This window comes from Mytilus trossulus, chromosome 14 (genome assembly GCF_036588685.1).
Source record: "Mytilus trossulus isolate FHL-02 chromosome 14, PNRI_Mtr1.1.1.hap1, whole genome shotgun sequence".
In the NCBI taxonomy this organism is placed as follows: domain Eukaryota; kingdom Metazoa; phylum Mollusca; class Bivalvia; order Mytilida; family Mytilidae; genus Mytilus; species Mytilus trossulus.
Window position 1 is genome coordinate 49,971,861 of NC_086386.1, and position 22,643 is coordinate 49,994,503.

General features: G+C 32.0%; 1 protein-coding gene across 1 annotated transcript in view; it reads left to right on the top strand.

The window, feature by feature from the left end:
• Positions 1-12,378, top strand: part of LOC134696014 (uncharacterized) — a 75,879-nt gene extending 63,501 nt beyond the window's left edge. Inside the window, exons 35-39 of the mRNA XM_063557535.1 lie at positions 3,538-3,571; positions 5,331-5,387; positions 5,953-5,985; positions 9,044-9,185; positions 11,495-12,378. Coding sequence (XP_063413605.1) covers positions 3,538-3,571; positions 5,331-5,387; positions 5,953-5,985; positions 9,044-9,185; positions 11,495-11,517 — 289 coding nt within the window. The 3' untranslated portion in view covers positions 11,518-12,378. The remainder of the gene's footprint in view (positions 1-3,537; positions 3,572-5,330; positions 5,388-5,952; positions 5,986-9,043; positions 9,186-11,494) is intronic.
• Positions 12,379-22,643: the final 10,265 nt, after the last annotated feature.

Here is a 22,643-nt window from a genome sequence, read left to right on the forward strand (position 1 = left end):
ACCTTTATGCCAAACTCTATCAAACGCCTTACTAATTATGTCACAGAACACAAGCCGTATTTCTTTGCCACTTTCCAAAGCTTTACCAAAATCATTCGCAATGTCTACTAACTGATTTACAGCAGCGTCCCCTTTGGTGAAGCCAGACTGGTTTTGCGTTAGAATATTATTCTGTCTTAGGTAATTATAAATATGTTTATAAATACAGCGTTCCATACATTTTGATAAGACGCTTAGAAGAGATATAGGCCTGTAATTTTTTACTTCGTTTGGTGATCTATTTTTAAAGACAGGTATGACATTAGCCTTTATCCATTGGCTAGGATATTCAGCTTTCCTTAACGACAGATTAAATAATTTGCAAAGAGGATATTTTATGATCGATGAAGCTTCTTTTGATAACCTTGGACTTAACGTGTCAAATCCAGATGCTTTAGACGGTTAAGAACATTTAAGGCATCATCAATTTCTGTTTCATTTAATTCAATTTCGTTTAAGTTGTTAACAGCATCGTTAAGGTTACTTAAGTAATAGGTCTCTATGTCGTCTAGTTTAGATTGTGAAGCAAAGTAAGAGTTAAATTCATTTGCTTTTTCAATATCATCAAAGATTAATGTCCCGTTTAGTTCGATAGGTGGTATACCTTTATCGCTTGGTTTAATACCAGAAAATTGTTAAACTGTTTTCCACCAGTTAGTGCTAGACGGGCTACCATTCATAATTTTGTTTATAAGGTTATTATTGTAATCTTCTTTAGATTTTCTAACAAATCCAGTGACTTTGTTTCTTATTTTTTTTAAACTTATTCCAGTCAGATTGTTTATTAAATTTTTTAGCCTTTCTATGAATTCTATTTTTTTTCCTAATCATTTTTTTAATATCATTTTTCAGCCATACAGGGCTGTTTTTTCGAACTGCAATAATTTTATTGGGGATACTTATAGCAGCTGCTTGAAGTATCGTATTTGTTATATTCTCAGTTACTTCGTCTACAATGTCGGATGCTATAATCGTGTTCCAGTCCGCTTCATTTAGAGTATTTCTAAATAATTCGTAATCGTCTTTGTCATATAACCATATTTTACGTTTAAAAGTTTTAAGTGGAGTTTTTAAGAAGTTCAAAAAGCCAATAACTAGACAGTGATACCGAATTTGATCTGTCAGCGGTGGGCCAACGCAACAGTACGAAATATCATTTACATTACTTGCCATTATTAGGTCTATCAGTGAAGTTGAATTTTCTGTAAAATGTGATGGTTCATCTATCATTTGGGTTAGGCTGAACTGGTTTAGTAGTGCTTTTACTTTAGAGTTAGAGGTATTCAGTTGGTTCTCGTTGAAGTCCCCTGAGACTATAATATAACCAAAGGACATCTAACGGACGTCTAACGGATAAAATGGATGTTGAACGAATGTGAAACGGACTTCTACCGGACGTATAACGGACAAAACGGATGATGAACGGATCTGAAACGGAAAAATTCCAATTAGATTTCTTAAGGTTCATGAATTCTTATTATTCATAATCGATCTTACAATGAGGGAACATCTTCACAATCAAGCAGCTGTAATTCAGGTCAGACTCTGCCCTTTAGTGGCATTTTGAAGAACAAACTAAAACCAGTTACACAGAGCATTTTCAATATTAATGCGATTTAAATGCATTATTATTGTCGCCTTTAATTTTTTCGTATATCTTGTTTATCCGTTTTATCCGGTACGACTACGTTTGGTGTCCGTTTTATGTGGTACTCGTCCGTTGGATGTACGTTCGACATCCATTCTGTCCGGTACGTCTCCGTTTCTCGTCCGTTGCATGTCCGTTATGCATTCGTTAGGCGTCCGTTTCAGTTGGTCAGTACCTCAACGGAATCCCAACGGTTGTCAACAGACAACTTTTATTTTCATCCGTAAGGCGTATCCGGTAAGGTGTGAGCAAGGCTTTAGGTGTGACCGAGGCCTTAACGAAAGAAATATTATTTTGCGAAGTGTTAAGTTAGCATAAAACACGTAAGTCTATTTCATAGTTAATAGTAGGATTTCATTTAACATTAGTATGGGTTGTGTCGTCTTAAGTTGATCTTCTTTGTGTTTTTATATTTTGGTATCCATATCAAAGAAAGTCTTTTAGCATACTGTTTGTAGGAAAGATACATTTATACAAGAAGCTATATATACGTTAAAGACCATTTTACATAACGACAATACAGTCATATGATATAAACTTTCGTTCACGGAAATAAACAATCTTCAACGATAGATATTTTCCTATACTACTGTGAAAGGTCTTCCAATCCTGGGTATATCAATTTTCGTGATTTCAGCAAAAAAGTACACGTTCTTGCGTACAAAAAGTCGTAGAATTAAGTTTTTTGAAGAAGAAAAAATAGTAATGACTGTTGTCAAGTCGAGATCGAATGATAACGATTAACAAATTCAAAAGGTGTCAAATTGACTATAAACATGGTACCCACAGACAATAGTTATTTGCACAAAATGTCATTTGAATTAAAAAGTAATTCTTTTGAGATGAAAAAGCAAGTAAAATGTGTTTTGTGTAATTACTATGAAGAGATTAAATGAACTCTGCTTGGCTCTTAATGACGTTTCATACATTTGTATCACGGCTTTTCGACATAAAATAAATTGACCATGTCTTAATAACGTAGGAATCAATTTTAAAAAGTTCGACCCGAACATCAAGTCAAGTTCCGATTTGTAGGATGATAAAAAGAAATCACTTATTTATATCCATAAATGGATTTTTTTCGGCGACAAGTTGAATATATTTGTTGTCTTTCAATGTTAGCATTACATCTAGTGACAGCTGAGGGTGAAACAAACAATTTTTTTTTCTCAGGGTCAAAAACAAACAATTTTTTTTTCTCTCCAAATTGGAATAACCTTTTTTCCCAAACAAATCCATAGACCCCCCCCCCCCCCCCCCCCGAAAATCAAATGGTTGCTGCCTAACCAAACGGAGCACGAAAAGCACTAGCATATAAACACAAAATATATACCATACTACTCCGTTTTGGAGAAGGTTCCAGAATAATAATTTAGTTCGCCAGACGCGCGTTTCGTCTACATAAGACTCATCAGTGACACTCATATCAAAATATTTAAAAAGCCAAACAAGTGGAAAGTTGAACAGTATTGAGGATCGAAATCAGAAAAACAAACTAAGCGCAGTTAACCTGATGATAATACATGCAATATAACAGATTGTCCTAAACCAATTTGGTTTGATGAATTTGTTTTAAATAGGGAACATAATTAGTATAAGTGTAGGGAGACATGAACTGGTGTAATTTATAGAAAAAGACCTTAAAGTTTCAGAAAATGCACAATAGTTTTTTATTCTACTTCATTCTATGAATTAACAAATTAATTGTTTGTAAAAGAAATCAGCAGTTTTTCTTTAATCTATTGTATGCCACAATGGAATTTAAATAATTTAAAGTTCAATGAAAATGTACTTGTATCCTCATATAATAGCATGAATGAATGATTATTAATACATTCTATTTTTTTCAGGGACATAGACCTTACTGAGTTTGACAGGATAACGGTAAACGTTTAAACGAGATAGAAATACAGAACGCAAGAAAGAGCGAGAGAGATAGAGTGAGAGAGAGAGATGTCTCTGTTCGATGTATTTAGACACACACAATTCTTTTATTCTATTAACGTAGATAAACTCAAACGAAACTCATTGCAAACGTCTTCAAAAAGTTTCTTTACTTGAATTGTTTCACATGTGTAATAACAGGGTCTTTATAGCTGAATCTGACGGATTATTTTCTCATTGGAAATCTAACCATATACATTTTGTATTTATCGGTCTAAATGCTAAATATGGTTGAACCATTTTATTGATCTCATATGTCGTTCAAAGATGGAGGGAATTAACTGTTCAACGGACATAGTTCTTTAAACAATGTGTTTCTTCTGGTTATTTTGTTATTTTATTCATACTAAAATTCAAATATATTTTTATAAACTGAAATGTGCATTTGCGTTTTCTCGGATTTCGCAATGGCATGATTATGTAAGATAGAAGATTGGTCCTTGAAATTGTTAAAACTGTCTTTCACTTTAATGTCGTTTGGCATTTTTTTACATGCGTCCTCTTTCGTTCTAAGTTTTGATGAAAGACTGATTATTCAGAAGATAATTGGTTATCGTCATATGCCTACGCGTTGTGAAAATGAATAAAACGCAGTAGGCTAGATTTGCACGTTCAATTATATAATCTGCAAGAAATAAAAAAATAAACTGCATTACTGTGTAGAATAATTTTTCAATAAATGTTATTGTACTTTTTTGCCTTTGATAGATAGTATCACTTTCGGTAATTTTACTGTTGAACAGCTGCTGATGTCAAGTTCATTTGTAAAATGTTATGCTATTTTTTTCAAAAGTAGGCTTTTTTATTATTAGTAGTTAGAAAACTATTCTGTTAGTAATGTTTAGGTGTAAGTGGATATCGACTTTGTAATGGAACCAACCTTACGAATGTTTGGGGCGGCATGGAAAAGTGTTTTATTAAACGCACCTTTAGCGGTCCATAGTTTTATTAGCTTTGATGAAATTTGACATCATGTTGAAATATTTGCTTGTTTACGCTTTGTCTCAAAGTTATTAACCAGACCACCATTTTACTTCTCGTGTTAACCAATACATCATGTATGTGGTCAATGTATGCAAATTATGTTAATCAATTGTTCAGGGTTGTTTCGGACTAAACTTGATATTACATTTCGATGATCATATTCATGTTTTGAATTTTTTTTGTCTCATTTATTACCTCATGAACAGCGTCAAAAGGTAATGACAATTAAAAAAAAAAACAACAGGAAAACCAAGAGACTGAAAAATATAAACCGAAGCAAGTGAAAAGTAAATGTAACAAATGAAAACATAGGCTCCTGCCCTTGAACAGACACATTCAGATTATCGCGGGTTAAACGTATTTGTCGGAATCATTCCCTCTGAAAAGCTTACAGTTCAGTTTACAACATAAACATAAAAATTACAGTTGAAAAGAGCTTGACTTAGCAGATTGCGTTTAAGCTTAAACATTTCAAACACATAAGATTTAAGATATTCTGAGCCACACGATTTGAAAACAGAATCGTTTACCTGTTGTTGTTTTTTCTCCATCAAACATGTGTTATATCAGTAGGTAAATTGACTTCTTTCTTGTTATAATTTTTTAAATTTCAATCATATGTTATTATAAGGCAATTTCTTTGTTAAATATTGTGCTTATGTTCTAAATACCTAAAATTGTTCAGTAGAATTAATTGACAGTTTTTGTCCAACAGATGCTACAAAGACAAATGGATAACAATAGTAAAAAAAGAGACAAACAGAACGAAAAGGTATATTTAACATAATCTGAGTCGACGCAAGATGTAAAAGTTCCTATATCTCTTAGTTTCATGTCATTCATAATATTCATGAAGGCAAAGAATTACACCTATTTTGATATTCCTTCACTTCAGAAAGTATTCAATGTTGGCCAAACGAAGATTTTGAGTCTCAAAATGTAACTTTCATGTTTATTTTGTGAGAAATTACATAACAAACAAAAATAGGTATTCAAAATGGAGGATTTTTTAGTTACGGACAAGTAGGACGTGGAAGTTACACCTTAAAAATATTGTCAACATCCAATAACAATAACTGTTACAAAAGAATTGCATTAGAATTATAACTTGTCTTCAATACATAATACAAAATTTGTTTTCAATTCAATTTGGACATTTGATGGCTGATAAATGTATGATAGTAATGAAACATGTTTTAAAAAAACAAAACTGTATGATTATTGCAGAATACCTTTTAAAAACTCTTTCAAGAACATTCGTTTGAAAAAAGGTAACGATGGAAGTTATCAGTAACTTAATCTGAATCATATCCTATGATAGTATTGTCTTCTTACAGATAATTGGTAGTCTGCACCATATGAATAAAAAGGTAAGAGGAATAAAGACAATGGTTGGTTTTAAGTTTTATGGAGTCTTTTCATTGAGTTCTTTTGTCTTTTACATAATAACTCATATTTAAATCACATTTTCAAACAGGTATTAGCCATGTTTGAATGGCCACTCAAAGCCTAATATTCTTTAAACACTTGTTTTGCTAAGATAAAAATTAAATCAACTGTTTCATGACATTTATCCCATTTGCAACTAGAGTAAACACACATCGTTTGAATAATCATAATACGATCGTAGTCAACATGCTACATTATAAATGTAAAGCATAGCTTATTGAATGTACGGGCTTATTTAAATTTTCATCAGGTTCATCAAATTCACATTCAAGCCAATTATGTGTCTGTGTTGGTCCCTTTACGACTTAAATTGCCATGTCTATGCAATGAATTATACATCTTCAGGTGCCAGTTTTATAATCCAGGTTAATGAGCAAAGTGCTTTGTTTGCAATACATTTGTGTTGCTACTTTTAAGTCGTTCAGTACGTATCACTCGTAGACTTATTTGTTCTCAAGTTAAAAGGATCTACATCACTAAAGACAAAAAAGAAGCAGCTAAATAGAATGACTGAAAAATATGTGATTCATCAACCGTATCATTATGTTACAGTAACTAAAGAATGATACTAAGAAATTATGAGTAATTTTATTTGAAACGCTATTGAGTTATTCTAATCATGAAATGATCCATATTGTAAAAGAAAGTATTAGAAAATAATAAACTTCTGTTTTTTATTATTCTAAAAGTAACTCTCTTATAGACTTTTTCCCCGTTGTTGATTCAAAAGCCTTAATTTAAATTATTTGACAACACTATGTTTTATTTGAATAGAACGTTATAAGGATTTTGCTTCAAAAGTGTACAAATCTTTCATAATTCAAAACTCTTTATATCATGAAGACGACTGACCTAGCTATTTCATTTATAAATTTGTATAGTAAATAGTAGTTTCTGGAAAGTAAACGGTATGTTTTCGGCGCACACATACGTCCCAAGTTCCATACTTAATCTTATTGATCAAAGTAAGTTGACAGTGTATTGCAACCTATCTAAGGGGACAGTGTATCGAATCTTATTGAAAGGTACATGTATACAATTTTTTCTTTGGATCGGGATTATTTAACTAGCATACATTATTCGTTAAACTCTTAGAACTATTTGAGCGAACAAACCTTTATCTTTATAGCAAACAATAAACAAGTATTATCTCTTTATCTAAATATTGACGACATGGGAGTTCGATATTTCAATGAAAAGTATTTCTGTGTTACATGTAAGTGGTTTCATTTAATTTCACGTATATAAATATTCGTGCGTTGAGGAATAAAAGTTGCCTTTTCGTGGATATTTATATATAACAATTAATAATGAATCAACAGAAGAATAGAATAATAAAATAGGAATCCAAAATACTTTCAGCCGTATAAAACGTTCTGATGTTTAAATGATGTTAGTTTACCATTGACAATTTAGTACTTTTATACTAGTCCAATATGTTATATGCAAGTTTACATATCTAACAACTTCGTATGATAATATGGTACCCTACAATAGTCTATTAGATAACGAATACCAATACATTGCACGCTAATGATGTTTAATTCCAATAAAACATGATTTAGCAGAGAAAGGACTTATAACCTTTACTAAATTTTTCAATAGATATTAAGATTTGGTTTTGAAGTTTGGTTGTACCTCATTTGAAACAAGATAGCACATCCTCATCTTTACGGATATGTTGTTAACCGTGCCCGGAAATTTAGAAATGATCTATGTAAACTTGTCGTTCCTTTGAATAAACTTATTCTAAAAGGTTACCTATTCAACACTGTAATAAGATCATTGAATATTGTTTTTATTAGTATAAATATTGATTTTGTTATCAGTAGATTAAAAGCTAACTAAATATCACTAGACTAGTATGTTATATACATATTCATGGATCTACCATCTGTCGATACCTGTAACTTGGCATTGCACAAGGTCATGTTTTTCTCTGGCTGTTTATGACGTCTTTACACTAAATCCATTGGATGTTAGATGTGTACGGATTGATTGTTTAGTCTAAGATGCATGATTTTTTTTTTATTAGTTGTTAGTGGCTTTGAACTATCTGTAAGATAACTGCGAGTACTCTCAGATCTGTTCATTGTGTCTTTTTGTGTCGGGATGTACACGTACCAGGTCATGTCCACTTGTAATTGTGTCCATCTGATGAGTTAAGCCTTTTTTAACTGATTTTTATAGTCCGTTTTTATGTTGTACTGTTATACAACTGTCCCAGGTTAAGGGGAGGGTTGGGATCCCGCTAACATGTTTAACACCGTCTCATTTTTCATGTATGTGTCTGTCCCAAGTCAGGAGCCTGTATTTCAGTGGTTGTCGTTTGCTTATGTGTAAAATATATGTTTTTCGTTCATTTTTTATTTTTACATAAACCAGGCCGATAGTTTTCTCGTTTGAATTGTTTTACATTGTCTTATCGGGGCCTTTTATAGCTGACTATGCGGTATTGGCTTTGTTGATTGTTGAAAGCCGTACGGTAACCTATAGTTTGTGTCATTCTGGTCTTTTGTGGATAGTTGTCTCATTGGCAATTATACCAGATCTTCTTTTTGCGGTCTATCATGAATCCAACAAGCACACCTGTGCTGTCTTAAAACCTCATATAAATTACTTCAGTTAGAAATCAAAGCTTTATGTGCATTGTTCTTTGTGCAGCCTGCCTTTAAAATACTTTTTTGTAGACGCTTAGGAGAAAGCATTTCGTGCTTATTATATCAATAAAGTTTAAACGCCTCACTACAAAATTATAAACAAATTTGATAAACGAAAAAAGTTTCAGTATTGAAAAAATCCAACGCCAAAATAGTCAGGAAATCGGCAATAGCATACTTGTTTCCCTCTGTAAATGTGTAAACTATTTATGGTTCTCTTTTACTTAACTAATCATATATAATACACATATCTTTTTTTCTGAATATAAAGACAGCCTACATATATATACATACTGTATGTTATATTTTTTCGTTTAAGTTATCTAAAATTGCCAAATCTGTACACAAAATTGAAGAACACACGGAAGATGAAGACGACCACCATCACTTTACATTTTCATCAGATGATGATTCTGACAGTCAGTCTGTGTCATCAGAGGAATATACTGGACATACTAGAAGTAAGTAAAATTAATTTTACAAATGGTGTTTCAATTCATAATGAACATAATGCATTCATAACGCCGTTTGGGGTGAGCCAATGCTCCGTGTTGAAGACCGTACTTTGACCTATAATGGTTTACTTTTACAATGTTTTTAATATTGTGACTTTGGATGGATAATTGTCTCATTGACATTCATACCACTTCTTCTATTATCTATAGTCAGGAATGTGATGTTCAGTAGTTGTCGTGTATTAATGTGGTTCATAAGTGTGTCTCATTTTAAACTGCCATGCTCACTGCAGTCAAATAAGGACTTCATGGATATTCCGAAACGGTATATTCAAGACGTAGAGTTAATCAGATGTGGATACTGAAAAATTCAAGAGTTATTTGTGAATTTACAATCTAAATCATTAAAACATTATACCAACATTAAAACCATTGATTTTTTTTCAATTCTTTATACCACATTTCCACATACTAAACTTAAAGCTCGACTGAAAGAACTCGTCAGCTTATGTTTCTTTAACAAAAAGGGAACTAACGTTTTGAATATCTATTTTGGGGCTTGAATTCAGCTTACTTTGTGAACAATCATATACACCGACAAGGATATCACTGCCATGCTGGACTTTTTAATTGACAACATACTTTTTGAATAGGAGGTTTGGTTTTCCAACAAACTATTGAAATCCTAATGGGTACCAATTGCAGATTTGTTTCTATATTCCTATGAAGCAGAATTGCTCCAAGGGCTTGTACAGAAACAAATGAGAAAGGAGAAAAGAAATAAGCACAGTCTTTTAATTTCACCTATTGGTATATTGATGATGTACTGTCTCTTAATAATAATAGATTCAGTGATCACTTAAATTTAATATATCCAAGTTAACTTGAAATTAAAGATACTACCGACACAGATAAATCTGCTTCATATTTAGACCTTTTTTCTCGAAATGACTACTGATGGTAGGTTGAATACCAAAATTTATGACAAACGCGATGATTTTTATTTTCCTAAGGTCAACTTTCCATTTCTGTGTAGCAACATCCTAGCGGCACCAGCATATGGAATATATGTGTCTCAATTGATACGTTACTCTAGGGCTAGCTCAAAGTACGTTGATTATGTTGAACGAGGAATACTGCTTTCTGAAAAATTGCTAAGATGGGACTATGAATCAATCAAATTAAAGTCATTACTCAAGAAATTCTGCGGTCGCAATCATGAGCTGATTGGCCATTATGACAAAAGTGTGTCAGAAATCATATCTAACATTCTTCCTCAGTCATAATAACCTTTCATCACTACCGAACAGATCAAAGAAATTACACGACGGGTGCCGTATACGGTGCAGGAAATGCTTACCCTTCCATAGCACCTGATTTCACTCCCGGTTTTTATAATTATTTATAACTGATGTAAATGTCATTTGGTCTTTGTTTACTCTTTGGTTTTGATTGTTATTGTTTTTATTGTCTTTAATATAGATTAGACCGTTGGTTGTTCTGTTTGAATGCTTTTACACTTGTCAATTTTGAATCCTTTATAGCTTGCTGTGTGTTTTAAGCTAAGGCTCAATGTTCAAGACCGTACTTTGACCTTTAATAGTTTACTTTAACAAAATTGTGCCTTGGATGGAAAGTTGTCTCATCGGCACTCATACCACATCTTCTTTGTTCTATAAGTGTCAATTCCTCGATAAAAATGAATTCACTTTTAGTTACTTCAATACATTTGAACAATTAAATGTAATTTTTAAAAAAAAACTCAATTATGCACTATATTATAAAACCAAAACAAACATAATGTACTCTCTGCCATTTTGTTGGAGCGATTATACATTTGTTTCATCACACTAAAGTATAAACATGGTTGTTTTTTTGGTTATACATTGATGTCAATGATATTTTGTCAAGGTAAAAACTCGTCAAATATACAGGTTCTAGTACGTCATTCGTGCGTCTTTTCCTTTTAACACTCATTAATCGAATTAAAACAGTTGAGAGATAAGTTTAATCTGGAATATTTGAAGATGATTAATAAATAGTTGAGGCTTTTTTCTGCTTATTTAGCACAATAAGGTTGTGAATGCATTTAGGACCAGAAATCCATTTTCGTAGGATCTGTACATTATATTCAATTACACAAATAAATACGCAATATGAACAAATTACTGATCATTTACCAAATTAATCCAACACATGAAAATTTATCCTTTTCAAAGAAATGAAATCCAATAAAGATAACATATGCACATGTTCGAACATATAATTAAACAGACATATGTATTAATTGCACATAAACTATTTTTACATTTCAGGACGAAATCATCACTGGTTATGAATACAATTCAAGTAAAAAATCTAGTCGAACCAATGCAAACTATGTATGCATTTTACGATTTGTCGCCATTATTGAAGTCTAATGTGCAATTGCTTGATTATAGTGTTACAAGCTTCAGCCAATAATTAACAGTATTTATGAAAACACAGTTTGTGAGTAAAAAGAACTACATCCAAGTAATTTTTACAAGGCGTTTTTAGTTTTAAAGTTATAAGTATTTCTGATTAAATTGGTGATTTTTCTACAATCGATTTAGACATGTTAGAGGTGTTAAATTAATTTAAATAAAAGAGTAAATGGTACAAGTATCTATAACGTAAATCTTAAGACTGAATAACTTTGTATCTCACAATTCAAAATTTCTCAACATTCTAAAATATCCGATACTTAATGAGGGTAATCATATAAATATCGATATGACATCGTGAAATGGAAGTTGTTCTGTTATCATAAAAACAGACTAGAGCAGTGTTGTATATCAACCATTCAGTCATCTCTATTCATAATCTGACATTAAATATTGTCTTTTTGAACGGCCTGGTGCCTACTTTTGTCCGAATTTCCTCAATGCTTTTATGCCATTCATACAAGTGGGAGGTTTGGCAAGCTATCACACAAAGTTTAACAATATTTAACACACCATTTTCTATGGGAAATGCCTGTATCTAGTCAGGAATATTGAAAAGGTTAATGCACTGGTTCCGTTGATAGGTAGCGTTTGATGTTGTCAGATTTTATTGGATTCTACTTATTGATTTTTTGTTATATGTTCTATAAGTAAATACAGCAATTTTATAAGTATTTACTAAGAAAAAACAAAAGTGTTGGAAATTTTAAACACCACGAAAGAACAAAAATACACAAAGATTTTTTTTTTCAAGAAGGTAAAAGTAAAAATGTCATTGAGAATAACGCAATAAATATAAACCGAAAGAAAGCATGTCATTTACACGACTATAATACCGTAATCTTATAAAATTATTATAACAATTTTTCTTCTTTCCTCGAATGTTATAATGAAAATTACATTTGTTTTTAAAATTGATACATGCTCAAACGTGCAAGCATTGTTAACAATAATGATGAAACTATCATTCTTCATTTAGTTCTCCTCATGCAAAGTATTAAACAAAATATTTTAACTGAAAACAACTATAACAAGATAGGATGATATTAGGTGAATAAAAAGAGGGAGAAAAAAATACTGAACATTCAAAACGGAGAGTTCTTTATCAAATGGCAGAATCAATAGCTCAACAAAGACTTCATAAGGATAGAAAACAACTGGCATATTCCTAAATTGAAACAGGCATTTCCTAATAAGAACATGTTAATTAAGAGCTAGCGAAAATGCTCACTTGTTGGAAGGTCTTGTAAAATATTATTATATTGATCAAAACGTTTGACTTCACATAGTTTATGAACCTTCTATTGACATGATAGATAGTTTGTGATATATTCGTAGACCCCTAAAAAATATATTGCTTCCACTATTTCCTTGTTGCTGTTCCGTTTTTCGTCGGAAATTAAACAAAAAGAAATGTTGATGTCATCATACTTATATTTTTTGAGGGGACAAAATTGCCAATTATATGTATGTATATAAACCTCCATTTCAGTTGATTTTCTACAATATATAAACATTAATTCAAATTCATCTGGAAAGGATGGATGTACTTATTAGCTATATGTGTTTTGATGATAATGATTTAATTGTATTCATATTAGCTATATGTGTTTTGATGATAATGATTTAATTGTATTCATATTAGCTATATGTGTTTTGATGATAATGATTTAATTGTATTCATATTCGTAGTTTGCTTTTTTTTTCTATGTAATTTGTTCAACTTTTTGATAGCTTTCAGTGTTTAAAAAAACGTTTTATGCATTGTTTGAATCAAATTTGATTATAACTTGATCATTTATGTCATTGTTATTATTGTTTATGATATGTACGAGTTCAGTAAATTTCCAACATTTTATATAATTTAAAGGGGTGTTAGCTACAACGTTTACAAAAAATAAAAGTCAAACATATAAAGCGGAATTGTGAAAGGATATTGATCTACAACTTATCATTCTAGTTCAATTTTGTCATAATAAGCTAACAAATAGTTATCAAAAGTACCAGGATTATAATTTTATACGCCAGACGCGCGTTTCGTCTGCATAAGACTCATCAGTGACGCTCAGATCAAAATATTTAAAAAGCCAAATAAATACAAAGTTGAAGAGCATTGAGGATCCAAAATTCCAAAAAGTAGTGCCAAATACGGCTAAGGTTATCTACTCCTGGGGTAAAAAAATCCTTAGATTTTCGAAAAATTCTCAGATGCACATGTAATTTTGATAATTTATAACGAGTCCATGCGTATGATTTTTTGTTTGTTTGACTTTGTATAAAACGGATAGACACGTTATAAATTGGATATGAGATTTACGTAGAGTCGGTAATTATAAACTTTACAGCCAATGTCCCAGTAATAGCAAAACTCGATGTTGTAGTATTTGCTTTTTATTCAAAGCTTTTTTTATTCCGTGTTAATGTGTAATATAATTCGACCTTCTGATAAGGGATTGACCACGCATTGACTTGAAGTTAATTTTTTTTTAAAAAGAACAAAAGAATGTCAAGATTAAAACGTAAACAAGTCAGCCACCGGGACAATCTCTGTTGTTGACTTTTTTAAACACAAGTAACCCGATGATATACGTATATTTAAGATCTATTACATGTAATCAAAGAGACCTAGTAACATCGTCATTATGCAATTGCAAGTCATTATGCTATTGCAAAGCCTGACTATTTGTATGTCAGTTGTGTTTTCATCAGGTCATCTGAACTTTGAAATTCTTATGAGATCATCCCGATGGTTAATTAGATTGCATCGATTTTCAGATGCACATGGAATTTTGATATTTTATAACGAGTCCATGCGTAGGATTTTTTGTTTGTTTTTCTTCGTATAAAACGAAGTTATAAATTGAATATGAGATTTTAGTAAAGTCGGCAATTATGAACTTTACAGCCAATGTCCCATTAATAGCAATTACACCAAGGTTTCCTCTGGCGGTCGCAGCAATTTGCGAAAAAATAATAATTGTGGCGATAAAAAATCGTCATTTGCGAAAGAAAAATTTTGATTTATTTTCCTCCATTACATTTTTCCGGGTTTCTCGGAAAACTATACTAAGTCTGGTATTATATTATCAAAACATGTCCATGAATTTTGTTATATTCCAGGACTTATATCTTATTTATGATTAAAAGCATAGTGGCCCTCTCATTTAGAAAAGTCATTTAAATTTTAATGAATTGTTTTCCCTTTTAAGTAAAAAACAATCTGTTGTTTTAAAGTAAATGTTTATTGTTTATTCATTACAATGTAGACTCTTAAAATAAGTTTGAGAAAATAATCCTAGGCACAATGGGACAAATTCATCTTATTAATGGGAGTGGGGGTAGAAAAAAGGTGAATTTTAAATGAAACTTTATTTATGTTACTTAGCGAAAAATATATTGTTTTGGCGATAGAGGTGGCGAAAAAAATAATTGATCAAGGGGAAACCCTGACTTACACCCAACAAGAGGATGTTACTTTTTGTGTTTATCTAAAATGATGTTTGTAACTTACTTATATTAGTGTATTTTTTACAGCTATTTTTCATTTACAAAACCATTGTTGTTTCAGGGGACACATCAATAGATTGTCATTGTTTGTCTGCATATTTTAAATCAATTATGATTATAGCTTTGTCATTCATACCATTTGTGTTTGCTTCTATTATACCTATTATCTGACCTGCATACGATCATCCACGATTTCAAATTTTATTCAGATGTCAACTATATTGAGAAAAATGTTTTTCATATTTTTTTTTATATTATAATGAGTTCTTTTGTCATGTCTATCAAAGGTACATTGCCAAATTCTTGCTTTTAATAAAGATATATTCAGAAACATGTGTTGATTCAAATGCGCAGACCACGGATATGTATATTATTCAAGATATTTTGTCTTGACAACGTCTAAAAACTGAAATACTATAATTATGTTTACTCTTACAAGACGGGCATTATATACGCACAGAATCAGGGAAAATAAAATATCCTACAAGAAAAAAAAAACTAACACTACTAATGTTAAAAAGAAAAACGATATATTCTTTATGGTGTGATCTTGTAAAAATGTATGATTCAAATAAGGGTTTTGTCAACAGAATAACGTGTTGCAATTTTGGAGTGCATTGACCACAAAAACGTGACAAGTCGAGCTTATCAAGTTGTTCTATCGACATATAAACGAACATTTATTTCGGCAACTGACTTATCTGCTAAATCTTAGTCATGATTTCGATGTTAATGTCCTTCGTTACTCCTCTTATATGCGTTGCGAAACAAATTGACTATATACCCTTGATCCTCTCTTTATCGTTTTCTCAATGTTTCTCAAGCGTATTTTAAGTTCAGGTCTTTCGTTACTCCTCTAATATGCATTGCGGAACAAATTGACTATATATAAACCTTGTTCCTCTCTTAATTAGCATTCGAATGAGGTATAAGCTATATCTATAATTAGGGGCTAATTGGTCGAAACAGTCCATTCCATTATTCAAAATATCCATTTCATTATTTAAGGAATGACTGTAATATTGTTTCTGTCTATGAAGAAATAACATAAATATGTGGTGCACACTGAATAAACCGCGTAGTGTGCACCACATTTTTTTTCATGTTATTTCGAATAGGTAGAAAAAACCCAGTAATTTCTTATAATTAAATTTTTAATTCCATTTCAAACCAAGAAAATCATGAAAAAACGTTGAGACGTGTTGGTCACCTGACAAATTTTTTTCTATGGGATGATAAACAAAACGACGTCAGTCAATCAGAAGACGCGTTACATCCAAAATTATTTTATTCTAAGTTGGCCATTTCTTTATTTTCTCGTGTATTTTGACATTTACATGTAGGTCATCCGTAACCCCTTAAATGGTCATTGCGGCACATAACGTTTATACTTAAGTTTGTTCCGCTATAAATAAGCTTTAATTTGGTGTATAAATTGTGCCTTGATTAGGGGCTGACGGCTTTCATCAGTCCATTCCATTATTCAAAATAAGCTGTCTTAATGTTCAAGCGTATTTCGATGTTGAGGTCTTTCTTTACTCCTCTAATATGCGTTGTGGAACATATCGAATATATACCTTAAATTAGGTTCTTCTCTTTAAAAGCTTTCGAATGAGGTATAAGGCATATCTTTAATAACGAGCTAAAGGGTCTCAGCAGTCCATTCCATTTTTCTTACTCTCCACAAGAGACCATAATGACAAAAAATAATGACTATAGGTCACTGTTCAGCCTTTAACATGGACCAAATCCCATACCGTATAGTCAGCTATAACAGTCCCCGTAACAAACGACAATCACTGATATACAGGCTCCTGACTTTTGACAGGCACATACATAGAGAATGTGGCGGGATTAAACATGTTAGCGGGACCCCTTGACCTGGGACAGTGGTGTCATAGTACAACATAGGAACAAATTATAAAAATCAGTTGACAAGGCTTAACTCATCGGACTGATAGATAAAAAGACAAATTGACGTGGCCGGGCACTTGTACATATCTCAGAGTTATCGCAATTTCTGACAGCTATTTCAAAGCCAGTAACAACTAATAATAAAAATCATCGTCTAAGACTAAATTATCAATCAGTACACATTCAACATCCAATGGATTTAGTGCATAGACGGCATACACAGTTACAGAAAAACATGACATTGTGCAATTCCAAGATAAAGGTATCGACAGATTGAAGACCCATGAATGTGTATATGCATATAACAATAAAATTTATTAATGTCGGAGCCCCGCTTGACCGTCTCCCGAATGAACAAAACATTATAAAACCGTATAGTTCCGTTCCAACACTGTGAACATATATTTATATATCACAGTAGCATGGGTTCGAATCCCGGCGAGGGAAGAACCAAAAATTTGCGAAAGCAAATTTACAGATCTAACATTGTTGGGTTGATGTTTAGACGATATATATATGTTGTCTGTTTTACATGTAAAACAATGAATATACAGATTAACCCTCAATGGTCCTAAGTGTCCGTTTGAAACATACATCGATGGAAAATTATAAGAAATTGCCAAACAAACACACACATACACAAAGAAAAACTTTCCAGCATTGCACACACTTTAGATAAATGCATTTATTTCTCCTAGATATGTGAGAATCTTTCTGGAGTTGACAATTCAAATCTTGAAAGACTTGGGTTAACTGATAATAGAGGCTAAAAGAATAACAAAAGACTAGAAGAAAATAAGATTTACAAACATGAAGAACTTCTTTAGGAATATTTTGGGTCTTTACAGAAAAATTACACAACACTACCAACACTTTCAAGTTTTTGCATGATTTTATTCATGTTTCTCTTGCATTCATTTGGTCTAAACTTTCGGATTTCAAATAGATAAGTGCTGGTTGTTGCATTTAAGAGACAAACTATACCTTTTCATGCAGGTGATTGTCGTATGTACTTGAGTCTTCCCAAACATTAGTTTTGTTTTCACAAAAAGTCTAAGTTTAATTACCCAGGTGACAAGGAGCAGTTTCATTTTGACCAAAATTACCGGAAAAACTGGCAACAACTTGCACTGGATGAAGCATACAAATCGTACATCAATCTTGATCTTAGACAGTCAGTTAAAAAATCGAATCCGATACTGCTGGTTCATATGGCATGTAGCCCTGTATGCAGAGAATCAACGCCATAAAATTTAGTTGGTGAAACACTTAGGTTAAAATAAGGGTCTCATCTTATTCACGCCTGTAAATTAATGCCAGATGTATGTGGTCAAATGCATTAATATGAAATCGGTAAGCAGATTCTTGAACACTACATTCAAGAATCCTGAAAAATCTACGTATACATTTTATTGTTAGGGAACATGTCCTGAAAAGATTTTAACCTTGCCGAGCTTAACAAGGAAAAAAGAAAATAACAGAGGAAAAAAAATACAATCTGCTGTTTAAAAAAGTAAATGGTTTATTCAACGTAAACGAGCCAACAACTCAATATTTTCAGACAGGGCTATACGTGATAGAAGGACAAATTGAACAAACACGACATATAATCTAACATTGTATACAACAAAGCATTTGATCACAAGGTATAAATGATTTATAATAAAATCGCTACTAAAGGGCTGAAACCCCGAGGTAGAAATGATTGGATAGTATGGTGACAGAAGGACAAGATCACATCAAAACTAGAAAGGAAATCTAGAGGGCAAAATAAGGTTTCTAACTGTAGAAAATTGTGTGAACAAGCTCTATATTGGTCGACCTTTTGTGAAACGGTAGCCAAAAGACTTAAAGTTTTTCTTGATGACAATTGCAGTGTATCACCATTTAAACATGTGAATTTTTATTTAACAATTGTTATACATCATCCTTTCATTTTATTATTAGTGTTAAGAGAACATTATCATATATAATATATATCAGTATTTAATATCATAATGTTTATTATTAGTATTTAGTGCTTAACTACCTATATGTCTAATTATTTAAATACCTTATGATTGTCATGTCATAATTAGTTGCATTATGTGACACATTAAATAAAAGAGTGGTTACCTATATGTATTGTTTATTACAAAAAAAAAACACAATACTGGTACAATACTGGAATACAATAATGGTACAAAATTTGTATACCAGTATTGCGATCACCAACTACAGGGGATCCATTGTTTCTAATAATTCTATCTGTTTTGGCAGTGGATTATTTATATTTAAATTTTTGCTACGTGAAAATAAAGACAGATTTTATAAGACTCAGCTGTTCAACATTGATAGTAAAAAAAATCCGATAAAAAACGTTGAAAGTAAATGATATGAACCTGCGAAGTCTTATATTATATCACAATGCATACAAATGTAAACAACTATAGATATCATAGTGAAATACATTAATTGTCTACTTCACATTAATTTTATATACTAGTTTCTTGTGCTGATAGTACACTTTTATTTCTCAAGTGAAAATATAAAAACTATTCCTTAAAAGTATTTCGGAAACTATTTCGATTTCGGATGATATTCAAGATTAAATTTTTACCTGAACTTTTTATAGCAAACCAGTTGCAGGTTATCGTTACTTGTACAGGTATGATAAAGGTGGACTCGGTGTTATAAATTGATAAATGCAATGCGGTATTGGTTTTGTTAACTGCCCATCTTAGCTATTTGTTTTATATTTTAATCTGACCATTCTCTCTCTGCAAATTTGTTTGCTTGCTGAGAAAAGATATTAGTTATCTTTAAATACAATTACTGCTTTACTATTTCAACACAAACAGTCTAGGTAGGGTTTGTGTTTTTTTTTTTTACACTTTATTGGACGGTCTTGATTGATACAAGGCGGTACTTAGGGTTGGTGCAGCTTTTATGGTGACACAAATGAGACACATCAACTTCCTCTGAAAAGTCATATTTCAAACTGTTCCAACTTCTAAGGAAATTTGTGTCCAAACTAAATATAGCTTGGTATGTCCACCCTTATGACTATCAATGTTTTAGTACATCTGTTTGTTTCGGTTTAATTTATTTTCCGTGTCGATTTAACAAAATAATAATCTTCAATTTTTTTTTTATTATTTAAAGAGGGACGAAAGATATCAAAGGGACAGTTAAACTCATAAATCTAAAACACACTGACAACGCCATGACTAAAAATAAAAAAGACAAACAAACAATAGTACACATGACACAACATAGAAAACCAAAGAATAAACAATACGATCCACGCCAAATACTAGGGGTGATCTCAGGTGCTCCGGAAGGATAAGCAGATCCTGCTCCACATGTGGCACCCGTCGTGTTGCTCATGTGATATCAAATCCGGTAAATAGTCTAATTCGGTAGGTCACATTCATGAAAGGGAAGGGGATTGTAGTTTCGACGTAAGCAAAAATATCCGATATCATTTGGGAAACGGTTACTCCATAACGGTCAACCAGCTCGTGATGGCGTCCGTAAAATTTACGAAGGGATGATTTCAACTTCACCATTTGAAACTCTAAGTTTAATAGCTTCCTTGTGAGCAGCATTCCTCTATCAAGAAAATCATGATAGGAAATGCAAGCACGGGAATATCGTATCAATTGGGAGATATATACCCCGTATGCAGGTGCTGCTGGAATGTTGCTACTTAGAAATGGAAAGTTCACAATTGGAAAGCTGAAATCATCTCTTTTGTCGTAAAGTTTTGTTTTCAACCGACCCTCATTGTCAATTTCTAGATGTAAGGGACGACATCAAAAGTTCAATGTAGGATAAAAACTTAATTCAGATAGTTTTTTTACTGACCCCCCTACCCCCCTCTTAACTTAATTTGGGAAAAATTGATTTACCCATATAGATATATGTAAAATCGATGTAGGATAAACAAAACTTACAGCAAGTTTACCCCCCCCCCACAAACAACTTGAATGAAGTTGTTTATCCTTCATTGATCTTTTGATGTCGTCCCTAAGTCAAGATATGAAGTCGACTTAACTGTATCTGTAGTATCCTTTATCTCTAGTTCAATGGGAAAGATGCGTTCCACATAGTCACCAAATTTTGAATTATTTAGTGAAAGAACATCATCTAGAATCTAGATATAGCGGAAAGTAGAGTTAAAGGATATTGCTAACTTATTTTTCTTCCTAAGAAGTTCCTGCATGAAGTCAGCCTCATAATGATAAAGAAATAAGTCTTCCCACTGGGAAGTGGTATTGAAATCCTTGTATCCAATCATTGTTTCCTGCTTGATTTTGCAAATCTTCTAAGAATTGTATACTTGGAAAGGTGACACTTGTCTTTTATATCTCGTTTCAATGTGTATCCGAACTTGAAGGCTTCATAAAGATGGTAGAACCCCGAGGGTGATTGGTAAATAGAAATATGGTCACCGTTGGTCTTTCTGCAATCGGCAATAAAATCCTCACTGAAGCGTGGCGTCCCTTTGCGCTACGGGATTTTAAAAGTTTGCCAAATATCATCTTCACCAGTGTTGATGCCAATAATTGTCATGTGGTCTACAGAATCATTATCTTTCCTATCTTTCCATGCACCAAGCAAATTATCTTTTAGTTTTAATTAACTTAGTCTAAACACTGCTAAGGAGTTCTTGGTGCACTAATTAGGACTTAGCACATGCCACTAAGGACTAGATGGAGTGCTGTTACATGTTATTTCTTTTCATTTTATGGTAGAAATGGATATTTGATGCATAAATTTCAAATTTTATAGAAAATAATTATAAATAAACGAGATATTCAACATTATTTAGACACGTGCCTGTTTTTCCTTGATAAGCCAAAAATCAATGAAGCCAAAAATCAATGAACCGTTTGACACGTGTCAATTACATAACTGATTACACGGGTATCCTTTTATCTGTTGTGTTTAATCGACAAGTTTTGTCAAGTTGGATACTTATAAATGAATTGTTGTTGAAATCTTATTAATACTTTTTTTCAGAATGAAGAAGTATTTTCTCAAGTGTACATGTATTTTGTTATAAATTTGTTACCAGAGCAATATATCTAATGTGGGATTTTTATTTGATGTTCATACTTAAATAAGTTACTGAAATATATATTTTTTTTAATATTTTAATTCACATTTATATATATGTATTGTGAAAGTACGTGTTGAAGTTTGGATAACCGACAGAGATGTTTGTTGCTTTTTCATTAAACTCATCTTGATCTTGGGCTGTCTTAAGTCCGGTAGAACCGAAAATTGAATCTAATATTTCGTAGCGTTCATTGTCGTTGGAACTTATTTTATTTATCATGGAGCTGGAACACTTTAGTTTGTTTCTTTTCACTATTCTGCATTTTTCTGTTTGAAGACTTTATACTTTGTTGTTTAACCAGATCTTTCAAATGAATGCTCATTCGACATGGATATTCACCAACAGGTGAATTTTCCTTGAGCTTGCTCTAAATCTCAATCCAGTTACTCTAAACATTGCTTCCTGTGCACTTATCTCTCTATGGTGTATGTATGTTAGAGGTCTTCCTCTAGGCTTCTGTCTCCGGGCAGG